The 27,396-nt window shown below is 39.2% G+C and overlaps 2 protein-coding genes across 8 annotated transcripts in view; one reads left to right on the top strand and one right to left on the bottom strand.

Moving 5' to 3' along the window:
• ACBD5 (acyl-CoA binding domain containing 5) overlaps positions 1 to 7,455 on the top strand; it is a 30,600-nt gene extending 23,145 nt beyond the window's left edge. For both annotated transcript variants that reach the window (XM_027717320.2, XM_027717318.2), the window contains 3 exons: positions 1,527 to 1,577; positions 1,863 to 1,972; positions 5,209 to 7,455. In XM_027717320.2, the coding sequence (XP_027573121.1) occupies positions 1,527 to 1,577; positions 1,863 to 1,972; positions 5,209 to 5,221 (174 nt within the window). In that variant the 3' untranslated portion in view covers positions 5,222 to 7,455. The remainder of the gene's footprint in view (positions 1 to 1,526; positions 1,578 to 1,862; positions 1,973 to 5,208) is intronic.
• MASTL (microtubule associated serine/threonine kinase like) lies at positions 4,027 to 26,571 on the bottom strand. Of its 6 annotated transcripts, XR_005563327.1 has the most exons (14): positions 26,372 to 26,570; positions 24,296 to 24,433; positions 22,713 to 22,852; positions 21,913 to 22,001; positions 20,476 to 20,582; positions 20,006 to 20,138; positions 19,274 to 19,446; positions 16,904 to 18,133; positions 15,952 to 16,090; positions 15,484 to 15,498; positions 13,566 to 13,679; positions 13,374 to 13,475; positions 9,675 to 11,058; positions 4,027 to 5,535 (listed from the first exon to the last, which is right to left on the bottom strand). XR_005563327.1 is itself a non-coding variant. In XM_027717313.2 (13 exons), the coding sequence occupies exons 1-13, from the start codon at positions 26,552 to 26,554 to the stop codon at positions 10,901 to 10,903; spliced, it is 2,721 nt and encodes a 906-aa protein (XP_027573114.2). In that variant the 5' UTR covers positions 26,555 to 26,570; the 3' UTR covers positions 6,636 to 10,900. The 6 variants fall into 6 exon arrangements, 5 of the variants coding, with proteins under 5 accessions (XP_027573114.2, XP_039236626.1, XP_027573115.2 ...); XM_027717313.2 differs by lacking the exon at positions 4,027 to 5,535 and having other exon boundaries at positions 6,636 to 11,058; XM_039380692.1 differs by lacking the exon at positions 4,027 to 5,535 and having other exon boundaries at positions 6,636 to 11,058; positions 19,280 to 19,446.
• Between the last annotated feature and the right edge of the window lie 825 nt (positions 26,572 to 27,396).

The following is a 27,396-nucleotide window of genomic DNA, read 5'->3' as shown; positions in this document are numbered from 1 at the left end:
GAAGACGTGTCAGTTACATTCTGTAGTTTAGTCCAACTTAAAATTTCCTATTGGTACCTACTCTCAGGAACACAATTCAGGACTCTCTTACATGTGAGCAAGAACATGTATTTCAACTTAGAAATTAACCATATATTATTTTACTGATCTCTGATCAGACTAATCCTAGCCATAGTTATTGATACACATTACACAGTCGCTATATATGGAGATTCCATAGTTAATGTTAGTAATACATGATCCCAGAGAATTTCTTCATCACTAGATCTCAAAGCATTTTCAAAGGAAGTGAGAAATTATCTTAATCTTTCAGACTGGTGAATGTTTGCAGGCAGAACTTCTGATTCCATTTTTCAGTTAGCAAGACTGATTCTTCACAGCTGTCTTTCCTCATGAAGTAATCCAGCTTTCTTGGAATTTCACATTATGTACACAAGACAGGCAAAGGAAGTCTTAAGTAATTGTAGATATTTATTGATGTAGTGTTTCTTTTTCCTTCTGTTTCAATGGAAATACTGTGTCTTCAGGAGAATAGAACATGTTGTGAATATAGTTGATTCAGAAACCTGGAAATGTTTGGTTTTGTTTGACTTGCTGATACATTCTGATCTACCTGAGAATGAGAGAGCTGTACAAGCAGTATCCTATGGGATGCACATATTCCAAATCTAAGGCAGCTAGGGAAAAGGATTTATTAAAACCATGATTTTGCTGCATCACTGCTATTCCAGAATCTAATGTTTTGAATACAGATTGATTTTCTTTTTTTTGCCTGAGCAATATATGAAGAAATAGTAAAAGATTGTTCTCCAGCAGTTTTGCCTGAGCAATATATGAAGAAATAGTAAAAGATTGTTCTCCAGCAGTTCATGCTGTGCTTGCTACCCATACCTAAGGAGAAACAGCAGCTTCTGTTTCACACTTACATAAGTTAAGAAAGACCTAGAAAACCAGCTGCTTTGTTTTTGTGGAAGCACCACAATAGTGTATGGGAATAGTCTTGAAAAGTTTCTGGTACTTTCATTTTCAGGATTGTATGGAAGATATGGAACAGAGTATTCTCTTTCCTTTATGGTGTTAGACATGGCTGTAGCTGTAGCTCAGGGCAGACTAAAACAGTGCTTTGACCTCAGTATAGAGTAGTGTTGAAACATGTCATCATGCAAATTAAGCTGGTGGGATTTCTGCTCTGGGTCAGAACTGGGACTGGACCAGATTTGAGGAAGTTGCAATGACAGGTTGAACAAGGGGGCCTTCACAAACTGTAAAGAGGTCCAGTAAGTGCACTGACTCATTTTCTAAGACACAAGAGATGTGATAAAAATGCTGTAAAGAGTAGTGGAAACATCAGAGGTATGTGGTGAAAGGGGTGTTGCATAGGAGTCGTTCTGTGCATTAAACTGTGATATATACAGATTGCAAAGCCTTCACAAGATGAAAACCCTCATATTCTTGTTTTGTGAAGCAGAAAAATTTTAATTGAAGTTTCCTTTTTTATACTTACCAGCCTTTGTTTGTATTTAAAGGCAAAATCTGCAACACCACAGTCAAATTACCAGCCCGCCTCCTCTGTCAAGGTAAAATACTGTTTTTACTATTTGTAAAAAGCATTGTGAACTGTGAAAAAAGATGAGCTGAATATTTTATCTCTAGCTCTTGGTATGTGCTTTTTGTATTGTCTCTTCCTTGACTAGGAAATAAAAAATAATCTGTCTGAAGAAATTACTTGATAGATTAATCTTTTCTTCTGGTATTATTTTCTACTTTGGTACTGTAGCATTTGAAGTGATTTAGAATTATACAGGTGGTATTCAATACGTGCACACAGATTGCTGACTGGAATTTTTTTCTGTTTTCCTTAGAAACCATCATGGTGGCCCTTTGAAATTTCTCCTGGTATTTTAGCTTTTGCTATTGTATGGCCCTTTATTGCCCAGTGGTTGGTACATGTGTATCTTCAAAGAAAGCGAAGGTAAAGATGTGCATTCAATAGGACCCATATACTGTGTTTCACCTGTTTTAAACCAACATATAGTATACTGTGTTACTTAGACAGGGCATAAAATTCTCTGCCTTGAAAGTATTGGTTAATTTGACTTTATATGTGGTAGGCTTTACATGTGGCAACTTAGGCTAAATCTGTGAAATGTGATGCAGGGTAAATAATTTCAGCGAGCATACACGAGTGGGTGAGGCTGGATAGCTTGGAAACATCTCCATGACATTCTTTGATCCCCTTACTCCTGATATCCTCTTGAGCCATTTTCACTGTTTCTAGACTTTCCAGTCCCCTTGTGCCTATCACAACCTTTGTGGAGTGCCACCTGTCACCTATTTCTTATTTAACATCTACCAGTACCTTACTGTGATATTTTTATATCATCTGCTTTGATTTCCTTCAGCTGAAGGACAGTTGTACTCTCATCTTGCCTTTTCTCTCAACTCTCCAAGCATCAGAAGATCGAGTGTTCTCTAGTGGCTGTCTACTTCAGCCTCACACCTGACTTTGTTGGCTCAATATGCTCTTACCTTTTATGTTTTTTTCTTCTGTCAGTCTGCAGACAGTTTGTATGTGTGTAGATCATAGGAGAATTAGCTAAAATTGGTTTAGCTTTTTGATGTTTGATAGTTTTCATGGTATAGTTTTCTCTCACACAGTAAATCACAGAAACACAGAGTGGTTGAGGTTGAAAGGGGGCTCTGCAGCCCATCTGGTCCAAACCCCCCCTACTCTACTAGGGACACCTGGATGGAGCTAGTTGTCCAGGACTGTGTACAGGCAGTTTTTGAATATCTCCAGGGAGAGAGACACCACCACCTCCCTGGGCAACCTGTGCTAATGTTTATCTCTCCTCAGTGGTGCTCCAGTCCTTTAATCATCTTCATGGCCCTTTGTTGGACTCTCTCCAGTTTGTCCATGACTCTCTTGTATCCAGAAGTGGACACAGCACTCCAGGTGTGGCCTCTCCAATGCTCAGTAGAGAGGAAGGATCACCTCCCTCAACCTGCTGGGAGGATAATGCAGCCCACAATACCACTGGCCTTTGCTGCAAAGGCAGGTTGCCAGCTCATGTTTAACTTGGTGTCCCCTTGGATGCCCAGATCCTCTTCTGCCAAGCTGCTTCCCAGCTGGGCAGGCCCCAGCATGTACTGGTGGCTGGGATTGTTTCTCCCCAGGTGCTGGACTTGGCATTTCCCCTTGTTGTACTTCATGAGGTTCTTGTCAGCCTGTTTTTCCAGCCAATTGTGGTCCTTCTGGATGGCAGCACCACCCTCTGGCATATCAGCCACTCCCAACTGTGTGTAATGTAGAGATTGCTGAGGGTGCACTCTGCCCCATCATCCAGACCATTGCTAAAGGTGTTTCACAGGACTGGCCCCAGCACAAACCCCTGGCATCACCGCTAATTACTGACCTCCAGTTAGACTCCTGTCACTGATCATCACTCTTTGGGCCCAGCCCATGGAACTGTAAACAATACACCACCCACAAAGGCTGCAAGTCTGCCAGGGAGTTTGGCTCAGAGCTGTCATTGGGAGCGTTGGTGTTACTGCTCTGTCTGATGAAAGAGATTGCACTACTAAGGCTTTCAGGCAGTTACGCACATTTTGCTCATTTTCTCTACTTGTTAAGTGGAGATTTCCATTTCATCAGCAAGGGCAAAGTTGTTTTTTTTAAATCAACACAGGTTTTTTTAGTATCTTATGTGAAGCTCTTATGTTTTGCTAATTGCTCTTGCATGGCCATGTTCTCTTGCTCTCTCTTTGAACAGTTGCTGTTCTTGCAAACCTTTTTTGATATCTGTTCTCACCTCTGTAGCACCCTCAATCCATTCACAGGTTCAGTGAGAAATCAGTTGTTAGAAAAGCACCCTTACCAGCAATTTTTCTAATATATTGTCCTAGTGATTCAGAGCTTAGATGAGTAAAAAAATGGTACATTACTTTTAGTTTGGATTTGTCTAGCTTCAGTTTTCATTCATTGGATTTTCCTAGATCTTTATCTATGGGACAAAGAGCCCATGGTGTGTTTTCCATGAGTACTTTATTGCTATCACCAAGTCATCTTGTGGTCTCTTTCTTAAAACAAATGGAGCAACTGGAATCTCAGTTTGTTTTCTAGTCTTGGGATGATTCTCGTGGCCCTTACCCAAATGTTTCAGTTTTTCAACATTCTTTTTGAGTTCAGGATTCGTACCACATTGTGTACCACAGTGTGAGACACAGATATAGCACAGCCCCATGTTTTGTTTACTCATTCATGGATTGTACTGAGATGAACTTCAAGAACAGAAACGAAAGAATTTTCTGTGTTCTTCAGCTTTTCTCTCCGTTTCTGACAGTCTGCCCATAGCCAGAATTTAAGGACTATCTGCTTCTTCATCACTTCTCCGTCTGGAGTTCCATCTCCTTTAGCAATGTGTGGGAAGTTGATCAAGTACACTCAGCGAGAAAGTGGAATTGCAAAAACAAGTCCTTCTTTGTTGTCCCATTGCCAGTTTCAGCTTGTACTCTGTTAAGGTGTGCAAGCTCTTAGGCAACACCTGTATTGTGCCTGTATTGATCATGTCTGTGTACTTTTGGTTTTAAAGGACATAAACTGTCCTGGAGCAGAAGCTGGGAGTCTGAGCTGAGGTTTTCTCATCCTGCAGCTGTGGAGCCATAACTCCTGAACTCTTTTGCACAGTGGAGCAAATTCTATGGAATTGGTGGAGGGACAGCTTTCTGTAACCAACAGCTTTGTGTTTAGCTCATGTCCCTGGGCAGGGGTAGCTCAGCTCTCTCCCAGCACCTCTTAACCTGTCTCCTGCTCCTTTATGGGGAACTTAATGCTGAAAATTTGGGTAATTGTATTGGAGCCTTCACTGAAGAAGGCTTGAAAACCGGATCACAGATAGAAATATATTTTTAATTCAGCTCATGGTTTTAGAACCCTCTAATTGTATGTTTTCTGGAGTCACTGGCAAAACAGCTCTAAAGTGTTGCTGTGCTGTGAGCCAGCATGCCACTGACTGATGTGGTCAGGGACTGTTCTGAGGAATTCCATCTTCAGTTCAGAGCTCTTAGTGAATTTTGTACTTGAAGCCAGGTAATATTTTATCTGATTAGAAATAATTTACATGTAACTTCAGTTAATTTGTTTGTTTAGACAAATGAAAAATTGTCTCCTATGTGAAGGTACATTAAACTATTTGGTTCCTCTTCTAGAAAACTGAACTGAGAATTCATGGCTTTGCATAAGGACTTCTAGGAGAAGATGGCCCTGGAAAGCAAAGGAATTCTGAATTCTCATAGAATCTCAGAATCTGGGATGATATTCCTTATGTTACAGTAATAATTTGTACTACCTTTGAGCTACATTTAAGGACTAATATTATTGAAACTTGAATGATTCACAGCTCCTAGGTTGCAAATAAATTTAATAATTCCATCCTCAAAACCATACGAACATTAATTATTTTGGAATGTGCTTGTGGATGGGCCTTCAGTAATTACTGGCCTTGCTGATGTCAGCTGAAGAAGAGAATAACATCTCTGTAAAAGAATAAGTTAAAAATATGTAAAACTATCACTTTAACATAGAAATAATTTTACAATCCCAACTTCCCTGCCTGTTTTTCCACAGGGTTACATAATACCAGGTGAAAGCTCTAATAAAGTATGAATTCAATACGTTGCAAGCTGTTGGAAATATACAGTATAGCTCTGAGGAATCTACTGGTTATTTTTTGCTGCTAAACAAGTGGGGGGCAAATTTCCACGTAAATTGGTCATAAATGAAGTTGAATCCTTTACTTATCCTGTAAAATTGTAAAGGCAATCTGGGAATTTGTATATGTTCTGAAAGTTAGAGCCATTAATAACAGGCGACTGTCAAATACAAGTCTGGAAACAGTGTGTGGTACAAGGGATCCATGTAAAGAGGAGGCTGCACCTTATCTTTTTAACTTTGATAATTGTACTCTTGTTGACAACAGATTATTTTAACTGAAATACATAGTTTAGGCACAAGGTGCTTTAAAATGAGATGAAAACTAGCTCTGTAAGTCTATCTCTAAGCTTTTAAAAAGCTCAGTGCACTCAAGTTTTCTGTTGTCAGGTTGTGTTAAATTGAAGTACGATTTAATCCATTGTGGACTTTTCTCAAGTCACATCTTGAAAAATACCAATTCTGGTATTTCTCTCTTATCCTTCTATACTTACTTTCAAAACAAAACTTTTCAGCTAATTTTGGTGCTGATATTCCCCCCCCCCCGAGTATTTATTAACCAATATACAGATAAGAGTTACAGTTCTGTCAAGCTTGCTTGACTAAAGCATGCTTTACACTTGATTTTAAAATAAATTAATATATAGGTTGTCTAAATCTCTGGAAAAGGCAAATGCACTAAAATTAGATTTGACAGAGAACTTAATAATTGCTATAAAGAATTATACCACAACATAATCCATGGTTAAGCTCTGAATCTTCAGAAACTTCATGATTATTGATGAACTTTCATTCTCCACCTGGAGTACATATTACAAATAATTTTTAAGGAAAGTTTTTTTGTCCTTCCTGAAAATCTTTTATAGTTTGGAAAACATTTTCATACAAGCTATACTGTATAAAAATGTAATCAGAGAATTTAATGTTTGTTTTACCAGAGAAATTTTAATCTTTTTAGTTACACGCAGGGTTTTTTTTAGTTACATTTCCCCTCTTCTGATTTTCTTACTGTAAAGCTGAATTAAAAATTAAATAAAATGGTTGTAATCTCTTTGAAGACTGCTGTAACAATTAGATGGTTCTGTGTGCCAGAGATGAGTTTTTGGCATGAGATACCCTGAAAACTCAGGTTTGAACAAAGCTTATCCTGGAAGGGAAGTGCTGCTGTGACCTGAAGCCCTTGTGCCCAAGCTTAAAGTTTCTAGAGTGATTGACTTTTTACCACAAAAGATATAAATCATACAGGAAGGATAGTCTAGCTTGAAGGTCACATGAAAAATAACCCCCCTGTCCTGTCTTCTGCCAGGACAAAGCACCCTGGAGAGCCTCCCTGGCTCAGAGCCATGTTACACATAGATATCAAGCTCTTAGAGATGGGACAAACATTCCCAAAGGTACTTAATCGTTAACTTCCCACTGAAATAAATGTGGGCATGTACTATCCTTGTTATTTATTCATGTTTCAATAAATCAATCCCTTAATATTTTGTATTTTATCTTGAACTTTCTTAATGTTTACTAAATGGTGTACGTTGGATGCTGGGAGTGTACAGAAGAGCCTGCTGGCTGTGTCATGAAGAATTGGTCTCAACCTTAAAAGTTGTAATACAGAACATCATCACTTTTATAACAATTTACTTGTAACTCAGAACTGGGCCTCAGCCTCTAGGGTTATCTCAAACTCACTGAGACTGGAACAGATTCCTAGTTAACTGGTATTTCAGATTAAAGGTAAGGAAAACTTGTGTGTTTGTTTTGTTTTTTTTTTTAAATCACCTCTCCAGGTACAAAGAGACACAGCTTTACTGTGGAGGAAGCGGCATAAGCAGATCACTGGAGCTCAGAACTGCTATATATTGTTCAAGCCTGTGCTCTCCTCAGGAGGGCTGGCAGTCAAAGCAGTTCTGCACAGCACTGAAACAGCTTCGCCCAGCTCAAAATTGCACTTCTGAAGCAAATGTCAAGCTGGTTTCCTGCAGTGAGTCAAGCTTCATTTAAAAAGCAGAGGTTAGCTCTGTATAAAACCAGATTGGAGACATTCCACCCACTAAATGTTGATAATAGAACCAAAACAGAGCCAGATGTGTGTGCGTGGTGCAGCTGTTCCATGCTCAGGGCCTTGTTTCTTCTCCTCCTCTGCTCCTGTGGCAGCACAGCAAGTGCTGAGGAGATGACCATCTTTTTTTTTGAATCATTCTAGTTACCACAGAGGAGGAGGAGGGTCCCAGAAGGCATTACAGGCCAGCTTAGGACTTTGCTCTCCTGCTATTAAGTACACAAATGTAGCTTCTACTAAAGACTGCAGACAGAGGTTAGCAAGTTATGAACTGAAGGCCATACACACCTGTACTAGAAAGTATTTGTTATTTCCCTACACAAAAATCACTCCTTGCTGAGGTAGTAGGAAATGGAGTTCCTTGTGTGAAATCCACTTCCCACATTCCCAGCAGGGTCAAAAGTATACCAGTTTAAAGAACAACAATATTTTATTTAATACAACATTTTTTTTTAATATATTTACACAAAACGTGCAAAGTAAATTTTTTTGAGAGGAAAAGAATGCATTTCATTGCAAGAGTAACCATAGGTAAACCAGATCATGCTGAAATCGGAATCTCCTAACTCAATAACACAGGGCATTCAGCATCTTGGCCCCCGAACATTGCACTGTACAGGGGAGCCCCACAGCAAGTAAGGGGTAGGAGTAACTGTCCAAGACTGCTATTTCTGTATAACAAAGTGTGACACTGATCTCTGCAGTAGTTCTTAGATGGACAGGCCTGTGCTAATGGCAGGTAAACTGTCTCCCAAGATAAACTGGAAGCTACAGTTTATATGTAGGTCATGCACATCAAGTTTAGGCCTTCAGGAAGCACCATGTAACAGCTGGAGTACTTGCAAAGTGGCATGTTCCACAGCTTCTAAGGATCAGAAACTTTTGCCAGCTTACTTAATTATTTGTAAATAATTACTAATGAGAATGAACCTTTAATCTCTTCCAGCTACCACATTATAGCTTTTTGCACTTTTACCTGTAGTATTTCAAGTGATGCAACAAGTGGGGCAAAACTGAGAGTTAAGAGTTGACAAGGAATTCCATGTTGAACAACAAAGCTAAAAAACCACCAACCACAAACAAAACCACACCACAAACCCCAACAATCAACATGTTACACTCAACTCCATGTTTGCTATAACCAAGATAAATGCAAGATACTGACGAGAACGGGGTATTGCACATCTTCAGTGCTGATGGTGCAGAATTTAAGCTTTGGACACCACTGTAGTGGTAACTTTATACTAAATATTTGGATTTGTCTGTTGGTCTATTTACTGTTCTTACAGAATCTATGTTTTTGTATTGCATTAATCAACAGGTAGAAAACTAACAATTTTCTTTTAGAATAAGGTTTTTACAGAAGCTTACTTGACCTTTGTGACTGATTCAGAACTGTTTCAAGGGGTTAGAGGTTTTCTTTAAAAGACCATACCACTGCAACAAGTTTTTTCCACCTTGATGGGAACATGTTATACTGCAAAATGGGAACAGGTGTAACCATTTGTAAAGCACTGAAGATAAAGAGCTGGTGTGGTGTTCAGTTTATATTATTTACTCAACATGTAATCGTAGTCCATTCTTGTAAGACTCACTTTCTTAAATCAGATTACTAGAAATGGAAGAATAAATTTATAAATAAAACACCAGTGATTACATAACCTAAGGTATCCCTCCTACCCCAGTTTATATATTTCAACTGTACAGCAGAAACCACCAAAGAATTTCTCATCACATTCAGAGAACATTGTTTATGGATATTGCTTCAGTAATGCATTCATTTGTTGGCACCTTTTTCATGTAACAGGGGTAAGAGACTGAACAATTTAGAAGTTTTCTGAAACTGCAGTCCTTAGCAAAAGGAGTGAGACTCACTGTATGTTTTACAACATGTCCGAGTTATCATACCTAGAGCTGGGATTGGTCATTTTGAGCTCTTAAGAATCGCTTCTCTTTAGGTTTTTCTAGGAAACTTCCATTTTCTTCACCTTTCCCATTCTTTTCCCAGCAACCTGAGGGGACAGCAGGAAGCCTAGCAGACACTGTTTGCTCAGAATTGCATCAATAAATCCTGTCTTCCAGGAAGCAGGGTAATGAAAGGACAACTTGCTATTGCTACAAAAGGGGTCAGTGCATGAAACTACTTTTGCCACTTGGCAAAAATCAGTAGTAAAATGCTCAGCTGGCACATGGCCCTTGGCTAGCATCATTATTTAGTGCCAGTGATCTTAATCTAACAAGTACAAACTTGAAAAATTAAAATCTTCATTCAGTTAGCAGAGAAAGATACCTATGCAACAAAAATACTGAAGATTATTTAAACAGCATTATCTAAAAATAAACCTCTGAAACCTAGCAGATACAAGTTTTGTGTTGCATTTAAAGATAGGGATAAGTATACTTTAATCTAATTCAGATTTATAATACTGAATATACACTTCTATCTTACGTTCTAGTAAAAATCTAAGCTCTCGTTGTGAGTTTGCAGAACAATCTGTGAGTTTGCAGTACATAATAGTCTTCAGTATATAGCAGCTTCAGTATGAATACTGCTTCACTTGTTAAAAACCAAAATCACCTGTTAGCTGACATCTGACACCAATGAGCACACACACACACCGGGCATTTTCTAGGTAAAACCAGTAACTGCTAAAATGTATGTTGAGTCCAGCTTCGTACAGCCCAAGTGGTTACAATGCAACAATTTGAGCAGAGGATTTATTTAACAGAGTTAAAGGAATGCTTCCAACCCAGCCTGTCATCACAGCAAACTGCCAATAGATACAGTTAGTATGCATTTTTGTCCTTTCCATATTATGTTTAGCTGGGAAATAACATCACACCTCCTAACTGGAATTACTCATTGCTATGCAAAAGCCCCATCATTGTCAAGAGTTACCAGCTCCAAGACATTCAATGTTCTGGCTTCCTAGTAAGGTGCAGTGAGCCCACAAAAGGCACTTGATACCAGTTACATACAATAGTTTCACTTTAGAATAAAGGAAACTATAATAAAAAGGCTGGTCATGTAAAACACACTAAATTTGGCAAGGAAACTTAGTTAAGACCAAGCTAGTGTTACCAGATAACCTGTAAGTGTGCAAAACCATGGAGAATGTTCACTTATCTTGATGCTACAAGCTAAATCCAGACACAGTCAGGTGCTGAGCATTATTCCTTGCTTCAAAGTAAGAGGTATCAGTTTCATCATCCGGCTGAGGTATAAACGGCATGGTTTGATTCTGCAGATTATCCCAGTCCACACTGTGAAAGAGGGGGTGATGTTTCAACTCTGGAACAGAAGTTCACATAAGCATTATAAACTTCCTCATGGCCAAGCCCCATAGGCACTTTGTTCCCTTACGCATAACTGTCACTAGATTTGCTCTGTATTCCTTTTTAGAAATTCATATAAGTGCAAATTGCAATTGGGCTTTGATTACCCCCAACCTCAGTGGCATCAAACTGTTGTCCTGCCAACTAGCTGCCTTCCCCTATCCAGGGAACCTGTTCCACACAGAGCGGATCAGAGATGTCCCAGAGACATTTCTCATGCTGGGGCACCAGACAATTTCTAAGCATCACTTCAAAGTCTGTTTATAATTTTACCAAAGTTCTGTGCTGAGTAAACATGTGGGAGTCACTCCCACCCGTCACCACTCCAGGTCCTCTTTCTTATGCTATCTCATGGATTTCATTACCTCCTCTGCTTTGCACAGTCCCCTTTGGCCAAACACCAGACACAGAAGTCTAAATGCCCTTATGGTGAAGTTACCACAGACCACCAGACTTCACTTTCCCAGCCCAAAGATGGGATAACTAACCAAGCTGCCGGACTTTCTGACTCAAGGAGAACTCCCCTGCCCTGTCCATTCTGAAGACAAGGTGACCTTCTGGCATGCAGGTTCTGATATGAATTCTGCATAACATGGAAATACCAGTCCCTTATCAAAATGACGTTGCTACTTTGATTAAATCCAATAAAACACCTTTTAATCTAACTGGGATACAAAGCCATGTTTTTATCACCTGCACCACAAAAATCAAAAGCAAACAGCAGAAATAGGACAGGTGAAAAAAATAAAAAAAACAATCACATTTGAACGAGGTGGAAGTTTGACCAAGACACTCATTACAAATGTTACATCTAAGTACATACCCCACAGGCTTTTAGCTGATAGACAGTAAGACATTAACATTTATTATTTCTGCATTTCCTGAACAAATACAACAACATAACATTAAAAGTTTATTTTAGACAAAAGGCAGAGTGAGTCTTCTATCTCCTTCTAATGGCTTCAGCAGCCACACAAGCAGCAGGGCATTGCACAGATCCACTATCTCAGAACTGTATGTAGTTCTGCTCTTAAAGTTCTCATGCACCAGAAGCTGCCTTTGGCCAAGAAGTTAAAACCAAACTTCTTTGTCTCTTCCCAAGATATTCATGTGTACCACAGCTGGCACTCAACTTCTGCTCACAAGACTGAAGAGAGGAGCAAAAACCAAACCAACACCAGATATCAGTGTTGTCTACCAAAACTTGCTTTAAAGCTGCTTATCTGGAGAGATTGAACTCATAGAAGCATAGCAGTAGGACATGACATAACTGGGGTTTCTCAGTAAGTAAGGCTTCATGCTATAGCAATAAAAAGGGAGAGCATGTGTTTTGGGGAGGGGAGAGAAGATGACAGCAATGGAAACTTAGGTACAATGAGAGAAACTTAATGGTTGTCCTGAAAACTACTCAGCCAACTTCACGTCAGTGGCCTATAAACTGGACAAAGAGATCAGATCCAGTTATAAGGCTTGACAAAGAATGAATTTCCAAGAATTTCAGATAGGAAGAAACCATTATGTGACTTGGTTTAAATTTCTTTCCTTGACAGGCAATTGGATTTCATTCCAAAATCCAGGAATAAAGGCAATAACTTGTGTTTGACTATAACACCTTCAGACTGCTTTTTGGGAGACATTAAAGCCACAGAATTTTCTGCTGACATCATGACCTTCATTTACACTCATGTGCCTCCTCTAATTTGATCTGGCCTGGTTTTAGCTTCTAGCATTTTAATCTCTTTATGAGTAAGAATTTCCATAGTCATTTCCTTCTCTAGTGATTTCTTGCACGGTTCTCTCATAAGATTTCTTCATCTATTTCCAAAACATCTCACTCTAAGCTTCCTTCATATTATCAGGTTTTTTTATATAACATAGTCACTGTTAACAATGACAAACATTCAAGTACTTCTAAAAGGGGAAAAAGAAAAATATATGTAGACTTTGTACAGTATATATTGTCCAGCTCCTCTATGCATTCAAAGACAGGCTGATTCCTAAGTAAAAACTTCTTTGAATTAACTGTTGTAGGAGGATCCTCTCCCAAACTGGAGCCAAAACAGGCTTTTAATCAAGGTTCCCAAAATCATTTAGGTTAAGAACTCCAAGTTAGAGTTAGATAAGAGAGAACTTTGGTACGTCAGATGTCAAACACTAAACATGCACTAAACCTAATTAGGCATTGAAGTTTATTAGTCTAAGTTTCAGGAGGAGGACATCACCACTTTGCAATTTGCAATTAGTTGCAAAGAACACAATTTTAATACTAACCTTTCAGTCCAGCTCTTTTAGTAGTGTCAATTGTTAGAAGAATATCTATTGCATTTTGGGCATTATCAGACAGCTTTTCTTCACCCTCAGGCCAGGGAATATCTACAGACAAAGATGCAGATGAGTTGGTAACTCAAACTATAAAACAAATATTGGAAAAACATAGTTACCCTGATTACTGAAACAGATTACCTCTTTTCAAAATATTTTGGAAAACCTGTGCTGGTGTTTCATCATTAAAAGGTGGAATTCCAGTTAGAAACTCAAACAGACAAACTCCGAGGGCCCACCAGTCTACAGCAGAACCTGATAAGAGAAACCCAGCTCATTACACTTACACAAATAGTATTTGCAAAGACTTGAAGATTAGCCATGGCAGATTGAAGAGTGTTTAAATTCTACAAATTTCTTGAAAATGAAGGAAAAGACAAAATAAGTTGTATTTAATATTCATGCAGATTAAAAATACATTAAAGGGTTTTTTAAAGCCACTCTGCTTCTTAATTCATTATAGATAACACTGGGTTTACTGATAAAAGCTAGGGGACTCATATTAACAATCTAATTATGAACTCCCGTCAGAATCCAGGAGCTGACTTCTCCAAGAGATTGTTTTGTGACAAGAAACAGCTGCCTAATGACTGCTCTAGACCTGGCTCCATGTTGTAGCCTCTATCTTCCTCTCAGTTCTTTGAGAAGATTCCAAGAATTCAACCTATTGAACATAAGTTTTTATTTGCCTAAATTTATGTGAATATCTTGAAGACAACTTACAGAGATGAGGCAGCACACAAGATGCTGGAATTGCTTTTCATTGAGTTGAATTGATTAGGGTAATATGTAGTTCCTAGCTATCTCTTCTTTGTTATGAAATAGTTTTGGTTTTCCACATTGCAGGGAGGTTTTTTTGTCAATCCCATTTTAATAATCCACACAAACACAACCCGGCAAAGCAATCCCAGGCACCGCTGCATGCATTCTAAGCCTTCTGCATCTTTGAGCCATGCCCGCTCCACTGTATAAAGAACAGATGCCAGAATAGATGCTGTAAAACATCATCTTGGAAAGGCAGTAAGTCTAATTGCTCTTGGATTTTTTTGCATATAAAAAACATTAAGACACATCTAAGTTCAGAAAACAAATGTTTTGAGCCATTTCACGAGGACTACTGTTAAGTTTCGAGATGCTGAAAAGCAAAATGTTTAACTAGTAATCTAATGCACTTTTAGCAACTTGTAACAGCAGTAAGAGTGGCCCACCAAGCCAAGCACATCGCAGCAGTGAGATCACACTCACACTTGTTAGACTACTTGGATGTTCAGTTAAAACACTCCCAGCTCCAGTCAAAGTCTAATAAGATCACAACTCTGAACAGTGTAGTAACACAGGTTTCAGCAGGGATTTTTTTCTACACGAAGTTTAACTAAGATTAGATTTACTACCACCATATCCCTACTAAACGTGATGCAAGGAACAGCATGAAGTTATGTCAGGGGAGGTTTAGATGGGATATTAGGAAAAAGTTTTTCACCCAGAGGGTGGTTGGGCACTGGAAGAGTCTCCCTAGGGAAGTGGTCACAGCACCAAGTACAAGACAGAGTTCAAGAAGTGTTTGGACAACGCTTTCAGGCACTAGGTGTGATTCTTGGGGTGTCCTGTGCAGGACCAGGAGTTGGACTTGGTGAGCCTTTTGGGTCCTTTCCAACTCAGGATATTCTATGATTTGAAGCAAGAAGTAGAAATATGAGGTCTTGAGCATCTGAGCCTTTTTCACCCACAGATAAAGTAAATCAGACTGACTGTATAACCTAAAAGAACGAGGAAAAGCGTCTCTGGCTTACCTCCACAATTTCTTTAAGAATGCTGACTTTCCTTCTGAAGTATACACTTACATGTATGATTTCTGATAGCTTAGTCACACTGACACTGATGTTTCCTGAATCTGTGTGGGAGCATCACACATTTTTATGTGGAGTGCATATTGGACATGTCTTTCTATATAAGAACATTGTTCACCCAAACAATGTTCTTGGAAATTGTGATCTAATTATACTTTGACTGTTCAGTTATGCTGAACACTTCATTCCTGCACAGAATATAGAAAACTCACCAGAGATCACAGTCCCTGCATATGAAAAGACAACGAAGTAAGAATATTATAATTATTACAAAAAAAAATCTAACAAATATAAACATCAAATATCATGTATGATTCTCTGAAAGCATTGGAATGCAGGTTTTTTCTCAAGGTAGTAACTCCACAATAAAGAAAGATGGCAATGTTAAATCTAAGTTAGAATCAGAAATAAAATAATTCTGTAACATGATTAATTTAGGATTAAAACTACATTTACAAGCAACTTGACAACACAGGAAGTGTTTAGTGAGGGAAAATTTGAAGTTCCAAAGCCAGAAAACCGTAGCTTCACAGAAGGTAATGGGTAATGGCAAAAGCTAAGCACTAACTATTTTTGAAAAATTCACTATGTTATTACTTGAAGGGTTTTCAGTTCTAGAGACACTCAGGAATGTAAATATGTGACCTTTCAGGTACTGACAAATGGCTGGTTTGTCTTACCATGAGGCTTTGTCAAAAGCAGCTCTGGTGCCAGGTAGTCTGGGGTCCCTAGGATACGTTCACCTTCTACTGGGGCAGCTCCTCTTCTTACACTCTTCGGAGTCCGATATGGTGTGCCAGCATCCCCCTGACGAGGTGTCTTAAAAGATGCAACAAAGATTTCAGATGCCAAACAAAACCAGCTGAGAAACTCCCATCTCCAGGCTTAGTAATGGATATAGTAGTTGTTACTCAAGTTTAAGTCAAGAACATGTCACAAAATATTCCCTGAAAAGTACATGTAAAATGTGCTTCCATTGCTTTATCTCAACAATCTTGAAGCATAAAGTTAAAATGCCTATTCTTCAAGAAACTTATCCTAAAGTTCTTCCTCCAGTGTAAGTCCACAGCAGCTATTACTCTTTATATCAATCTTTGTAATAGGCTTGTAACTGGCACTTGACAGTATACATTACACCATCACTTTTACCAAGACAAAAAAAAGGAAAATAGTGGGCAGAGTGGCAGCTACTAGCAGCTGAACAGCATTTACAAACTGTCTTGGGAGGGGTGCAGGATTAAAAAAGAAAAAAAAAAATAATCAAAGACTTCCCATTACATCAGAAAACCTGTAACTGCTCAAAGGAAATACCACACTGTACTAAAAGTAGAATGAGATAAAAATAGCACAGGCTTTTTTTATCAGTTCACTGTAACAGCAATGGATTTCTCAAAGAGGTCAACAGTCAAAGCATTTTGAGCCACAGGCAAGCCAATGAATAGTTATTACTAAACTCTTACAGAAATTATAAATTTGGCCATGTCAGTGCAGTAAGAGAAAGTCTGTCAAAGTGACTTTTGTTGACAGGCTATGTCAAACTACTTGAGTTTTCCCTAAATTTACAACTGAAATAATTTCAGGTTGCTAATGTTATAACGCATGCACGAAGTTTCCACATGTCTCCTCACCTACCTGATAGGTCTGATATGGCCTTCCTTTCTGTGACGGAGTGATAGCCGTTGGGTAAGAGCCACTACAAGCAGGTGAAAGATCCATTATATCTAAAGAAGCCATGCTACACGGCTCAGATACATTGGACATATTAATTGGACTATTATAACTTCGAAAAACAACAGCATTTTTTTTTAAGAGACTCAGTGCTTCCATCATCTTTTCTGAAGGAGGAGATACTGTGTTAAGGTAAGCTCCTTCCCCGTGTTTCTGGTCATTATCCTTCTCATGATGTAACAGCTTGCAGTCCTGGACTGTATGTGCTTCCTCTCCACTTCGTGAAGCATCTTGAGACTTTGGTGATGTTATCAGCGCACCTTCAGGTTTTGGCTCCTCAAAGGAGAGGTCTTTAACACTTTTGTCCAAATCTAAAAGCTGCTTTTCTAAATGGTTTTCTGTAACAGACACGTCGGTAAATACATCAGAATCTGCACTGAGGATTCCTAAAGGTTTTTCATCGTCAGTGTCTAAAAAACTTGAGTTCATGTACTCCTTTTCATCATCCTTTCTGTAGTCTGCATCCAGATCACACATAAGATTTTTGGCTATAGTTGGAGTAAGTGATCTTTCTGTTTGCTGGTTGCTAACAGAACACTTAACTTCCTCCTCGCTTTTGCAGGTGTCATGTGGGCATCCATCATTACAGACCACTAAGGACTGAATTTCTGTTGTCAAACCCGTCCTATTGTTTGCTGAAAATTCTGAGATATGACAGCCACGCTTATATTCTGCGTTGCTTTTTTTAACATAGTTAAGTTCCTGACAAGGACTGGTATCAACTAATTCAAAGCCTCTTTTAACACCTGGTTTTTCAAAAATTTCTTCCTCTTTGAAAGGCTCATTCTGCCTTGAAGATGACTGTTGGGGATTGGAAGTTTCTGCTGTTTCATCAGTTATCTTTCTTTTATTTACACAGACGTTTTCTTCCCAAGTCTTTTCAGAAATACTCCCATAACCACACTGGATGTGAAAGGCACAGTAAGAATATGTATCTGTTATATTCGAATGTTCACTTCCCAACTTCTGCCTACAGCCAGAATCATTTCTGACAATGGGAGAAACAGCAGACTCGAGTTCTTTTTTCTTTAAAACTTCAATACTTTTGCTATTTGTTAACTCAACGTTCGAAGGGAGAGCTGACCCACTGTTATTTGTTTTGCATGTTGCAGAACTAGGTTCATCTTCACTGTGCTGCAAATGAGCATATTAAGCTTTAAGAATCAAGAAAAATAGGATTACAGCACTACAGAAATGTGTTTTTGAAATTCTTGATTTTCACTTCCATAACGAAATGCAGATTTGCAAGCATTACTTATTCTAACCACTACTAGTGACAAACATGACATTTAAAAATAAAAAAGTCAAAACCAAATTAAGGATAACTTGATAATTGGACTTTTCTTAAGAACATAAAATAAGCTTGCTAGAATATAGTAGAAAATGCAGTATTTTTAAATGCCTAAGGATGAAAAAAATACAGCAATTGAAGTTGTATTTGTCATTTTACGTTAAGAAGTTAAGCTACAGAAGTTTTCAGTTTCCAAGAAAGCCCAAAGCAAAGAAGTCCATCATACTGCCCTGTGGCATATTACACTTCAGAGATGACAAAAGCAAAATCTGGTATTACTAATATATTGATAACACAATAATAAAACCAAGGCCTTGAGAAACAGACAGATAAAGAATTATATATTGTTTTAAATCTAAGTTTTTCTGTATGATCTAAATAAGAATTATGGCAAAAGACTACCTAGCAAAGCAGCATTTTCTTTTAGGTCTGTATTTGTACAGAATTTCATTAACAGTTTAAAATAGGAGAAAGTATTTTGTATCAGCTACAATTACTGGTGTTAGGTTAGTTGATACAAAACTCTTCAGTAATAAAAAACTTTAAACTCTTTTGTTTTAACAGCTAGTAGAAGTTTGAAGTGTATTTTTTTGTTATTTTCCCAAGTTCTGTGTTTTAAAGAAGTGATTTTGTCTGTATGCTGAGCAAATAAAGCTCTAGGGATAAGATCAACTTCCAAATGAGCCACTGCTCCCAGCATCGCCCACCTGTGCAGGGCACAAACCAGTGATGGCCACTAGAAGCCTTCCCTTTCACTGCTTTGCAGCAGGCTCTAACATCTGCTTCTCCTATTATGTTACACAGGACTAATATTTGTTTGAAGAAAAAAACTGTATCACTTTGATCCAAAATCCTACTCAAGAAGAATTACAACCCCTGCTCCTTTCTCTATGCTTGAAATAAGTGTTAGTAAGTAGAGGAGATTTGCATACACAAGTACAAACTAACTTTAATTTTTAGTGGGAAGATGAAACAGTCCTGACCTCTACCTCTTTCTCCTGCCTGGGGCTGCTGCAGCATTCTGATTCCACACTGGACAGGTGTGCGTGTGACTCACTACTAACACTGCAAGGACCAAACCTCTTTCTTGACTGAAGTAGAGTAGGAGTCAAACTTCTTGCTGGCATCACAGGCGTTAATTGAGAATTATCAAGATCTTGAAGGAAAAAAAAAATCAAATGTTGATAAAATTTGATACAAATTGACCGGCTTCACACTATGTCAAGCTTTCACATCCAAGGAAGTTATGGAAAGCTTTCCATGACAACATAATTTCTCTTGTCATCTTTCCCACATAATCAATTTACACCTTTTTTGAATTAGGGACTTGCCAAGAACGTAAAAGCAATATTACCAGCATAGTCATCTTCTTTCTCATTTCAGGTTAGAAATGAGAAAGCTGCAAGAAAAGACAATTTAAAGAAAAGCACTCATTGCTATATTAAATAATTTTCAATGAAAGTATGTCAAGAACTGACACTTTCTGTGGTGGTATTGAATTCAGTGGTGGTGATTTGAAAAAAACCACAAAAAGCCATCAGAAGATGGCATAAGTAGTGTAGGTGAAAACACGTCAGAAGAAAAGCACTGGAGGAATGGTAGACACTGATAGTAACACACCTTTTATGAAGTGGGTCCAAACTACTAACATAAAATTAAAAGACTACAACCTTAGAGCCAGAGTATTCCCTCAGCACAAGGCTTGGTATACTCACGTGTTTTGAATAATTTAGTTGAAAGAGGAGTATTTTCCTTCTGGACCATAGATAAGGGAGAAACCACTCCATGCAAACTGTCAGATGATTGACTTGAATTGTGCGCCGGTATTTTCATTCCAACAGGAGAATACTAACGAGCAGGAAGAAACATAGTTAAAAATAAATGGAGTCTGAACAAACACTCAATCCAGAGCTGAGAATGTAACTTCACACAGTCATTATGATGTTTGCATTGGAGCTTGGCCATGCCCATTTACCAGACCTTGAAGCACAACTGATAGTCAGCAACTCAAAATATAGACCAATGTAATCACTTCAGAACTTTAAAGTACTAGAAATGTATAATAAGTCATTCTACCACCTGGCAGAAGAGATGCAAAAATAGCCTTATCATGCCGATTATTAAATTTAAGAGAGTAAGTAAACTAAAAGAATTAAGTACTTCAAAGACAGTGACAATTACTTACAAAGCCCAGAGAACTGATAAGAGACAACAATTGTCCTGGAGTACGCGAATAGTCCTGCTTTGGCTTTGCCATTGATGGTGTAGTAAGGATATCTATCATATTTATCTCTACAAACAGACAAAAAACAACCCCAAACAGGTCAGGTTTTCATTTTGCTATTAAAAAACGGCAAAGTTGCAGACATTTCCTTAAGTTTTATCAAGAGGAAAAAAAAAAGTCATATGCACAACAAATATACAAAAGACACCAAACCCAACTGAAGATGTACCTATACATTCTTACTCAACATAAGCTGTTTCTTCCTGTACATCCACCATAAAGTTATAGTTTATACATAGAGAAATTGTAAAAGTCCAAATTCTTTTCCAATAGACTATGCTGGAAGCGTTACATTTTCTAACTTGATACCAGCTTTGGTTTTTAGGCATCAGTTCCAGCCTACAGCCCACAGATTAAGATGGTAAATTTGATTCAAAGCCTGACATCTCTCCAAAAGACATCTCAAAAAAGCTACAGAAGAATTTTTCATAGGTGAAAATTCAACTTAAGAACCTTTTTTTTTTGCTCACTAGCAGTAAGCAGGCTTATGGATTCCATATCATGTTCAATTAGACACAATAATCTCTGCCATCAGAACATCACTTAAAGCAGCACATTATAGAAAATACAGCATACTTAGGATTTTCCTTCATATTCTTAAAACAGTGAATGAGAAACACCATAGACAACTCCGAATTTTGGCATTCCTTTAAATATTTAAAAAGGATGTACCCACCACCAACTGTCTCAAAAAAACCTGAGCTGGTGCTGTGCAGCATAAGTTTGGACAATCTGGCCAAGGGGTTGGAGTTACAAACTAGTTCAGAAACCAGCTATTCACATTAAAGACCTGAAGTCTATCACCTGTGCCAGGCAGTCATTTGACTATTCAACTATATTTACTGCTACTTGAAAGGAGCATGTCAAAGCACTGATTTAATCTTCTGTTATGGACCCCTGTCCCTCACACTAATGTCTGCAATGCCTCAGCTAATTTATTGGAAATTCATATATACAAGGAGTGAGAAACACAAACTGAAGGACAAAAGCAGTCAGAGAAACACCAAGAAAAAGCCAGAGTTATTCATTTACCCACTGATTTCTCTCTGTGAACTGCAGAAAACTTTGAAATCCATACCCCTCAAGAGAAATGGCTCTAGATTATATTTCATACAAACTTGTTGCAAAGAATAAATTATTTATCTTCTGAAGTGCAAGGTATAGAGCAGACCCTTTACTAGCACGTAGCTTATTGGTACTTGCCTGCTAGAAATGAGATATTTGTGCAAAATTTGCACTTATTATTGAAAGCTGCCCTCTACAGAGATGCAAACATTCAAGAACACAGAAATGTGACCCAAAAAATACATTCTAATACAACCAAAAGTATACAGTTACCTCTGTTCAGAGTAACTCTGGAAAGCCCAAAGTCTGTCAACTTTATATGGCCCTGATTAGAAATGAGCATGTTGTCTGGCTTCAGATCCCTGAAAACATGAATATAGTTGAAGTCAGCAAAAAGACCACTGAGAAACATTAAGAAAGTCAAGTGACCAGAAACACTCAATACAAAACATTGGTTATAGCTGTTTCTCAGTAACATCTCTTACCCAGCAGAAGATTCCAATTAGAGGAATACACCAAAACAACTAAACATATCTAGCACTAAACACGGTATGAGCACCTCAGGCTTTGTAAAACCTCTATGCATGTCACCAAGAGCTGCACATTTGTGTTTCAGCAGGTTTAACAAATGTTTTTCCTGAGTACCACTATCATAACTTACTAATGTGGAGCTCCTACAAGTGACAAGCAAACCTCTAGCGACAGTTTTCAGCTGTGTTCTCCGTACCACTGCTGAATGCAAAAAGAACTCTCACTACAGGGGGAGCGTTTGGGTAGCCAGCGTCCCTTTGTTACATGTTTGCAGTACCCAGAGGTTTCCTGAACTAACACAGCTGCTGATACACCTCCCGACTGGGAAAGAGCAGGCAGGGGAGAGCAGTGTGTATTTGTCTGCTCAGCACATACAGACAGATTTTATTTTAGGAGTTGTTTCATGACATTGCTGCAACACACACATGCAAATGAGGCAGCTGTGGTAGCTGTTACAATGGTGATTGGTTATGTGATAGAGCGAAGAAATTAAAAACACAAACTACCAAATACTTATTTGTAACGGGAGAAAAAAATTTTACCTGTGGATTATCCCATGCCTGTGAAGATAGTCAAGGGCCAATGCTGCTTCAGAAATATACTTAACAGCCATTTCTTCATCAAAATATCCATAAATATGGAGAAGAGATTTGACATCTCCACCGATAAGGTACTCCATCACCTGCCATTCAACCATTTTAAATTTAAAATTTAAAATACATTTCAAATTTGCAAGTATCAAAATACAAAATAGCTTTCACCCATACAAAAATATTATTTTAAGGAGCAGAAGCTGATAGAAGCTGGCTTGTGCAAACTTGATTACTCACACAATACTTTTCACTTGGATGAAATAATTAAGGCTTCAAATGACAGAATATGAAAAATTTTCTTTTAATAGATCATTTGCTTATTTTACTTGCCTAGGCTACTCTCAGAAGTTAATTTAAAAGCTGACTACAGTAGTTATTTGAGAGTTGACTACAGAAAGAGTTCTATATTATAGAAAATGAAATGCAGAGCACTCCTGTGCAACTCAAGGCCTGAAGCCAAAGACCACTGACAACCTGTTCTATACAAATCAAAGTATCTCAATATTTGATTTTGCAAGTATGTATACTAAATACAGACTAAATACAGACCTGAGCCTTGCAAAATAAGTACAAATTGCCAGAAATGTATACAGTGATAGCTACAGTGCATTTAAGACAGTGTCTAAAAAGAACACACACATCCAAAAAACATTATGCAAAGAGAGACATTATTATGGCCCAGGTCATATTCAAGATAAAAGACAGCAGGGCTTCAAAAACTCACTCTTTGAAGATAAGAATGCATTTATGGGGTTGGGAAATCTCACCAGTACTTAGATTCCAATACACAATACTCTACCATATATTTATATATATACATACACACAGTCAGACATGACTAGCATTTCCTTCACAAGTCCTTCACCCTGAAGTCCTCTACTGCATGAAGCAGTTCAGAGATTCCAGAAAAAGAAGCCTTTGTTTACACTCCAAATGCATTGTAGGAGGAGTGCATAGCAACCTCCCCTCAGAATATCATCAAACTGTTGGCTGTGTGTGCTTACAGCAATCGAGACAAATTACGCCAGACCCTTTGCAGACAGCCTGAATCCATAGGACCTTATGTGGAGGTCGTCATACACAAGTCCTACTGTGCTCCACAGTGCTCCATGTAGACTGGCACTCAGTTTTGCCACTCAGTCATCCTCTTGTCATGTAGGCCAACTACCATAATGAATTTTGAGCACAGGTAACACGTAAAACAGATTTCCTTTAAGTGAGCCATGGAGAGTCTTTCAGTCATTTGGATTCTGCTTGAACAGAATGGTTTCTTGTTTTCCCTAAGATTTCTACATATTTCTAAGACATACTAGCTATTAGAAAAGCTTTTCCTGTAAAAAAGGGGAATGTGGGTGAAAAGGTATCAGGGAAAGAGAAATATTTTACTTGTTGAACCATTCTGAGAAAGAAGAAAGTAAAAGTAACTAAGGAATACCCACTCATTACCATCAAAATATGTTTCTAGATATCACTACAGTTCACACTCCATTTTCAAAACAATCATAAAAGACCAAAGAAATTTTTTTACTCACTAAGTAGATGTTATTAGCTGACTGAAGTGAGTAGTATAAGTGCACAATGAAAGGACTTTTACTGAGAGCCAGTGCATCCCTCTCTGCCTGGACCTGGTGAACCATGTTTTTGTTGATCATGTCTGCTTTTTTCATCACCTGAAAAACAAAACAAAATCAAGTAGACAAACATTCTTTTATTTGCTCAACCCGCAGTTCTTCAGCAAATTAATTTATCTATATACTTAAAACTTGCATATATGAAACAGACCTGTGACTTCATATACGGAGAGAATTTTAAACAACAGGTTATTAGACAACCATTTCCACTGCTCTCCTCATTCAGTCCTGAATGGAAATGACACTACCAAGATTTACTGCAATTGCATACACTGGAAAATAAGTGTTTAGGCTGCATGTGAAATTAAGCTGCACTGAATTAACCCTCTTATCCACAGCACACAACTCAGAACCATGAAACTGTTCAACACTTAGATTGGCACTTGCTGACCAAGTCTTTCTTCAGAAGCTGAGATATAAGACCAGAAACTGAAAACAGAGTGCAGCAGTAAGCCATCCCATCTTGGTATCCTCAAATGCAAGACTGCAACTATTCCAGCCTCTAATTCTTAAACTTTGCAGAGAAAGCAAGAAAATTGTAAATTTTAAATTAAAAAAAAATTAAGTCACACACAAAAAATATTTGTTTCTTTGGGAAGAAGCCTCGAAGGTATGCAACTTATCACAAAGAAATAACAAGCTTAATTGTGATTTAGGCTCCAATTCCTGCTTTGAATTACTCCACTCTATGATAAGTTCAGCCAATATTAACCCTGAACAAAAGATGCACAATAGCACAGCTGACAAGTATTTAGGCAAGCATGGCATATACATTAGAAGTTTGCCCATGCACACCATCTTTTTCATAGATATATATGGTGATAATAAAGCAAGTTTAATTTATCCATTCTCTATGCAACATAACTGTAAAAACTTGAGTCTGCTCAAATTTGATACTTTCTATGTAAATGTTGACCTTATATTAAATTCAGTAGTTTGAATAACCCATAAGTCTCTCTGCAGTAGGGGTAGAGGATTTCCACAAAAGTTTTTAGGTCACAATACTTTCAATAAAGTAGAGTATGATACTAAAGTAACACAACTGAACCACTCTATATGCAGCACCTAAACCACAGAAAATTATTTTCCATAGCTATCATCACTATTCTCAAAGACGATAAAAAAAAAATTCCAAGACATCCACAGAATGCATAAAATTACACTTTTAATAACTATTGGCCTTAATAAACATTTAGCACATGTTAAATGTTGTAGTTGTGAACTAGTCATAGACCTCACTGCAGTAATGATAAAGAATTTACACAAATGCGTTGATCTCAAAATGCTTATAACAAAATAGTGTAAACAGACACATACGACTCTAAAGAGCAACATCTATTTTGCATGACTTTACGTTTCCTCTTCTTTGTGTACTACGCAGCTTGTCATAATCCTTTTACTCAGAAAGTCAGGCTCGCACAAATCACTGGTAAAGTTTTTACTGCTGACAAACTTAGATATTAGCCCTTTGTGTATAAACGTAGAAAACACGACAGGGTTTTTGTTTGTTTGTTTTTTTAATGCGTACTCGTCAACAGTGTTTTTCATGCTTTGTTCTCGTCACGCATCTCAGAGGCGGTGCTCTCACCCTCGGGCAGCTGCGGCTGAGGGTGCTCAGTTGCGGCACCTGTTCACAAGGGAGAAGCAAAGCGCTTGGCGGGGCTTTTCGCGCAGTTCCTTCGACTATTAAGGTACCTCTAAAAGCAGCTGCCATTACCAGAGCCCCCCGACCGAAGCCCCGGGGCCGCGATGAGGGCTGAGCACAGCCCTGCGGACGGCGCGAACCCAGGCACCGGGCAGTGCCCGCGAGCAGCTCCCCGAGAGCCGGGGGGGCTCCCACGGCGTCTGCTCCCCCCGAGAGGCGGGAGGCCCGTGCTGAGGGCCCGGCGCCTTCCTGCCCCGCCGGGACGTCCCCTTTCCACACGGGGTTACTCGTGAGCGGAGCCGGCAACGCCGCGACCCCGGGCGACCCCTCACCTTCACGGCATAGAGCCGGCCCGCCTTGCGGCCCAGGTACACCTTCCCGAAGGCGCCGCGGCTGATGGGCTTCACGATGGTGAACTCCTCGATAGATGGGGGCCGGGGGACCTCGACGCGCCTCGGGCCGGCGGCTGTGGTGGCGGCGTCGCCCCCCAGCTCCTCGGGCCGCTCCGTCCCCATAGCGCGCCCCGGCCCCAAGCCCGCCGCGATTCAAAGCGGCGCCGGCCCCGCCCCGCCCCGCCCCGCCCGCGCCGTCACCAACGGCCCCACGGGCGCTCTCGCGAGACCCGCGCTGTTGTGCGCGGAGATGGAAAGCGGCCCCGCAGCACCCGCCCCGCGGGGGGTTTAGAACAGCGACCAACGACCGGAGCTGTCATCCGGCTAATAACTACTCGGTTTGTCATCTCGGTTCCCAGTTTGGAAACTCCACTTGCCATGAGCAGGTAGACTGCCCACTCTCCATGGGAAGCTTGAAAGTGCAGCAATTCAAGAGAACTTGGTGTGAGAGATTAAAGAACTGGAAGATAATATTTATTTAGAAAGAAGCAACTGAATTTGGTCCCACGTACTCATTTTCTCGTGTGCTTCACTCACATCTGAGTTCGAGAGGCATTCGCACAACACTCACTCAGGCACATGGTGTGATTCTTGGGGTGTCCTGCGCAGGGCCAGCAGTTAAACTCAACAATCCTGTTGGGTCCCTTCCAGTTCACGATACTCTACGATTCTATGATTTTCTCACACTTGCATACTTGATAGCTCCAAAAGCTGTGTCCAGATGGCACAACCAGGAGGGCTTGTGTGTCAGAGAACTCGACCCATCCTGTCCTTACTTGTCTCCTGGTGCTCTCTGGGTTGGTGGTGGCAGACTTCTCTCTGGGCAGGTCTTTTGTGATCAGGAGTTAGATTAATGTGTTCTGTTGCTTCCCTCTAGTTCCTGATTACTTCAGCTGCTATTTATCTTAGGCAAGGTTGCTCTGCGTTTTATTCGAGTCCTTACTTTGGATATCTCCATGGCTACC

The sequence above is a fragment of the Pipra filicauda genome, unplaced genomic scaffold (assembly GCF_003945595.2).
Source record: "Pipra filicauda isolate LSUMZ 115617 unplaced genomic scaffold, ASM394559v2 scaffold1_size10287979_pilon, whole genome shotgun sequence".
Taxonomy (NCBI): Eukaryota; Metazoa; Chordata; class Aves; order Passeriformes; family Pipridae; genus Pipra; species Pipra filicauda.
Note: the sequence above shows the minus strand (reverse complement) of the source record. Positions and strands in the feature narration are given on the sequence as shown.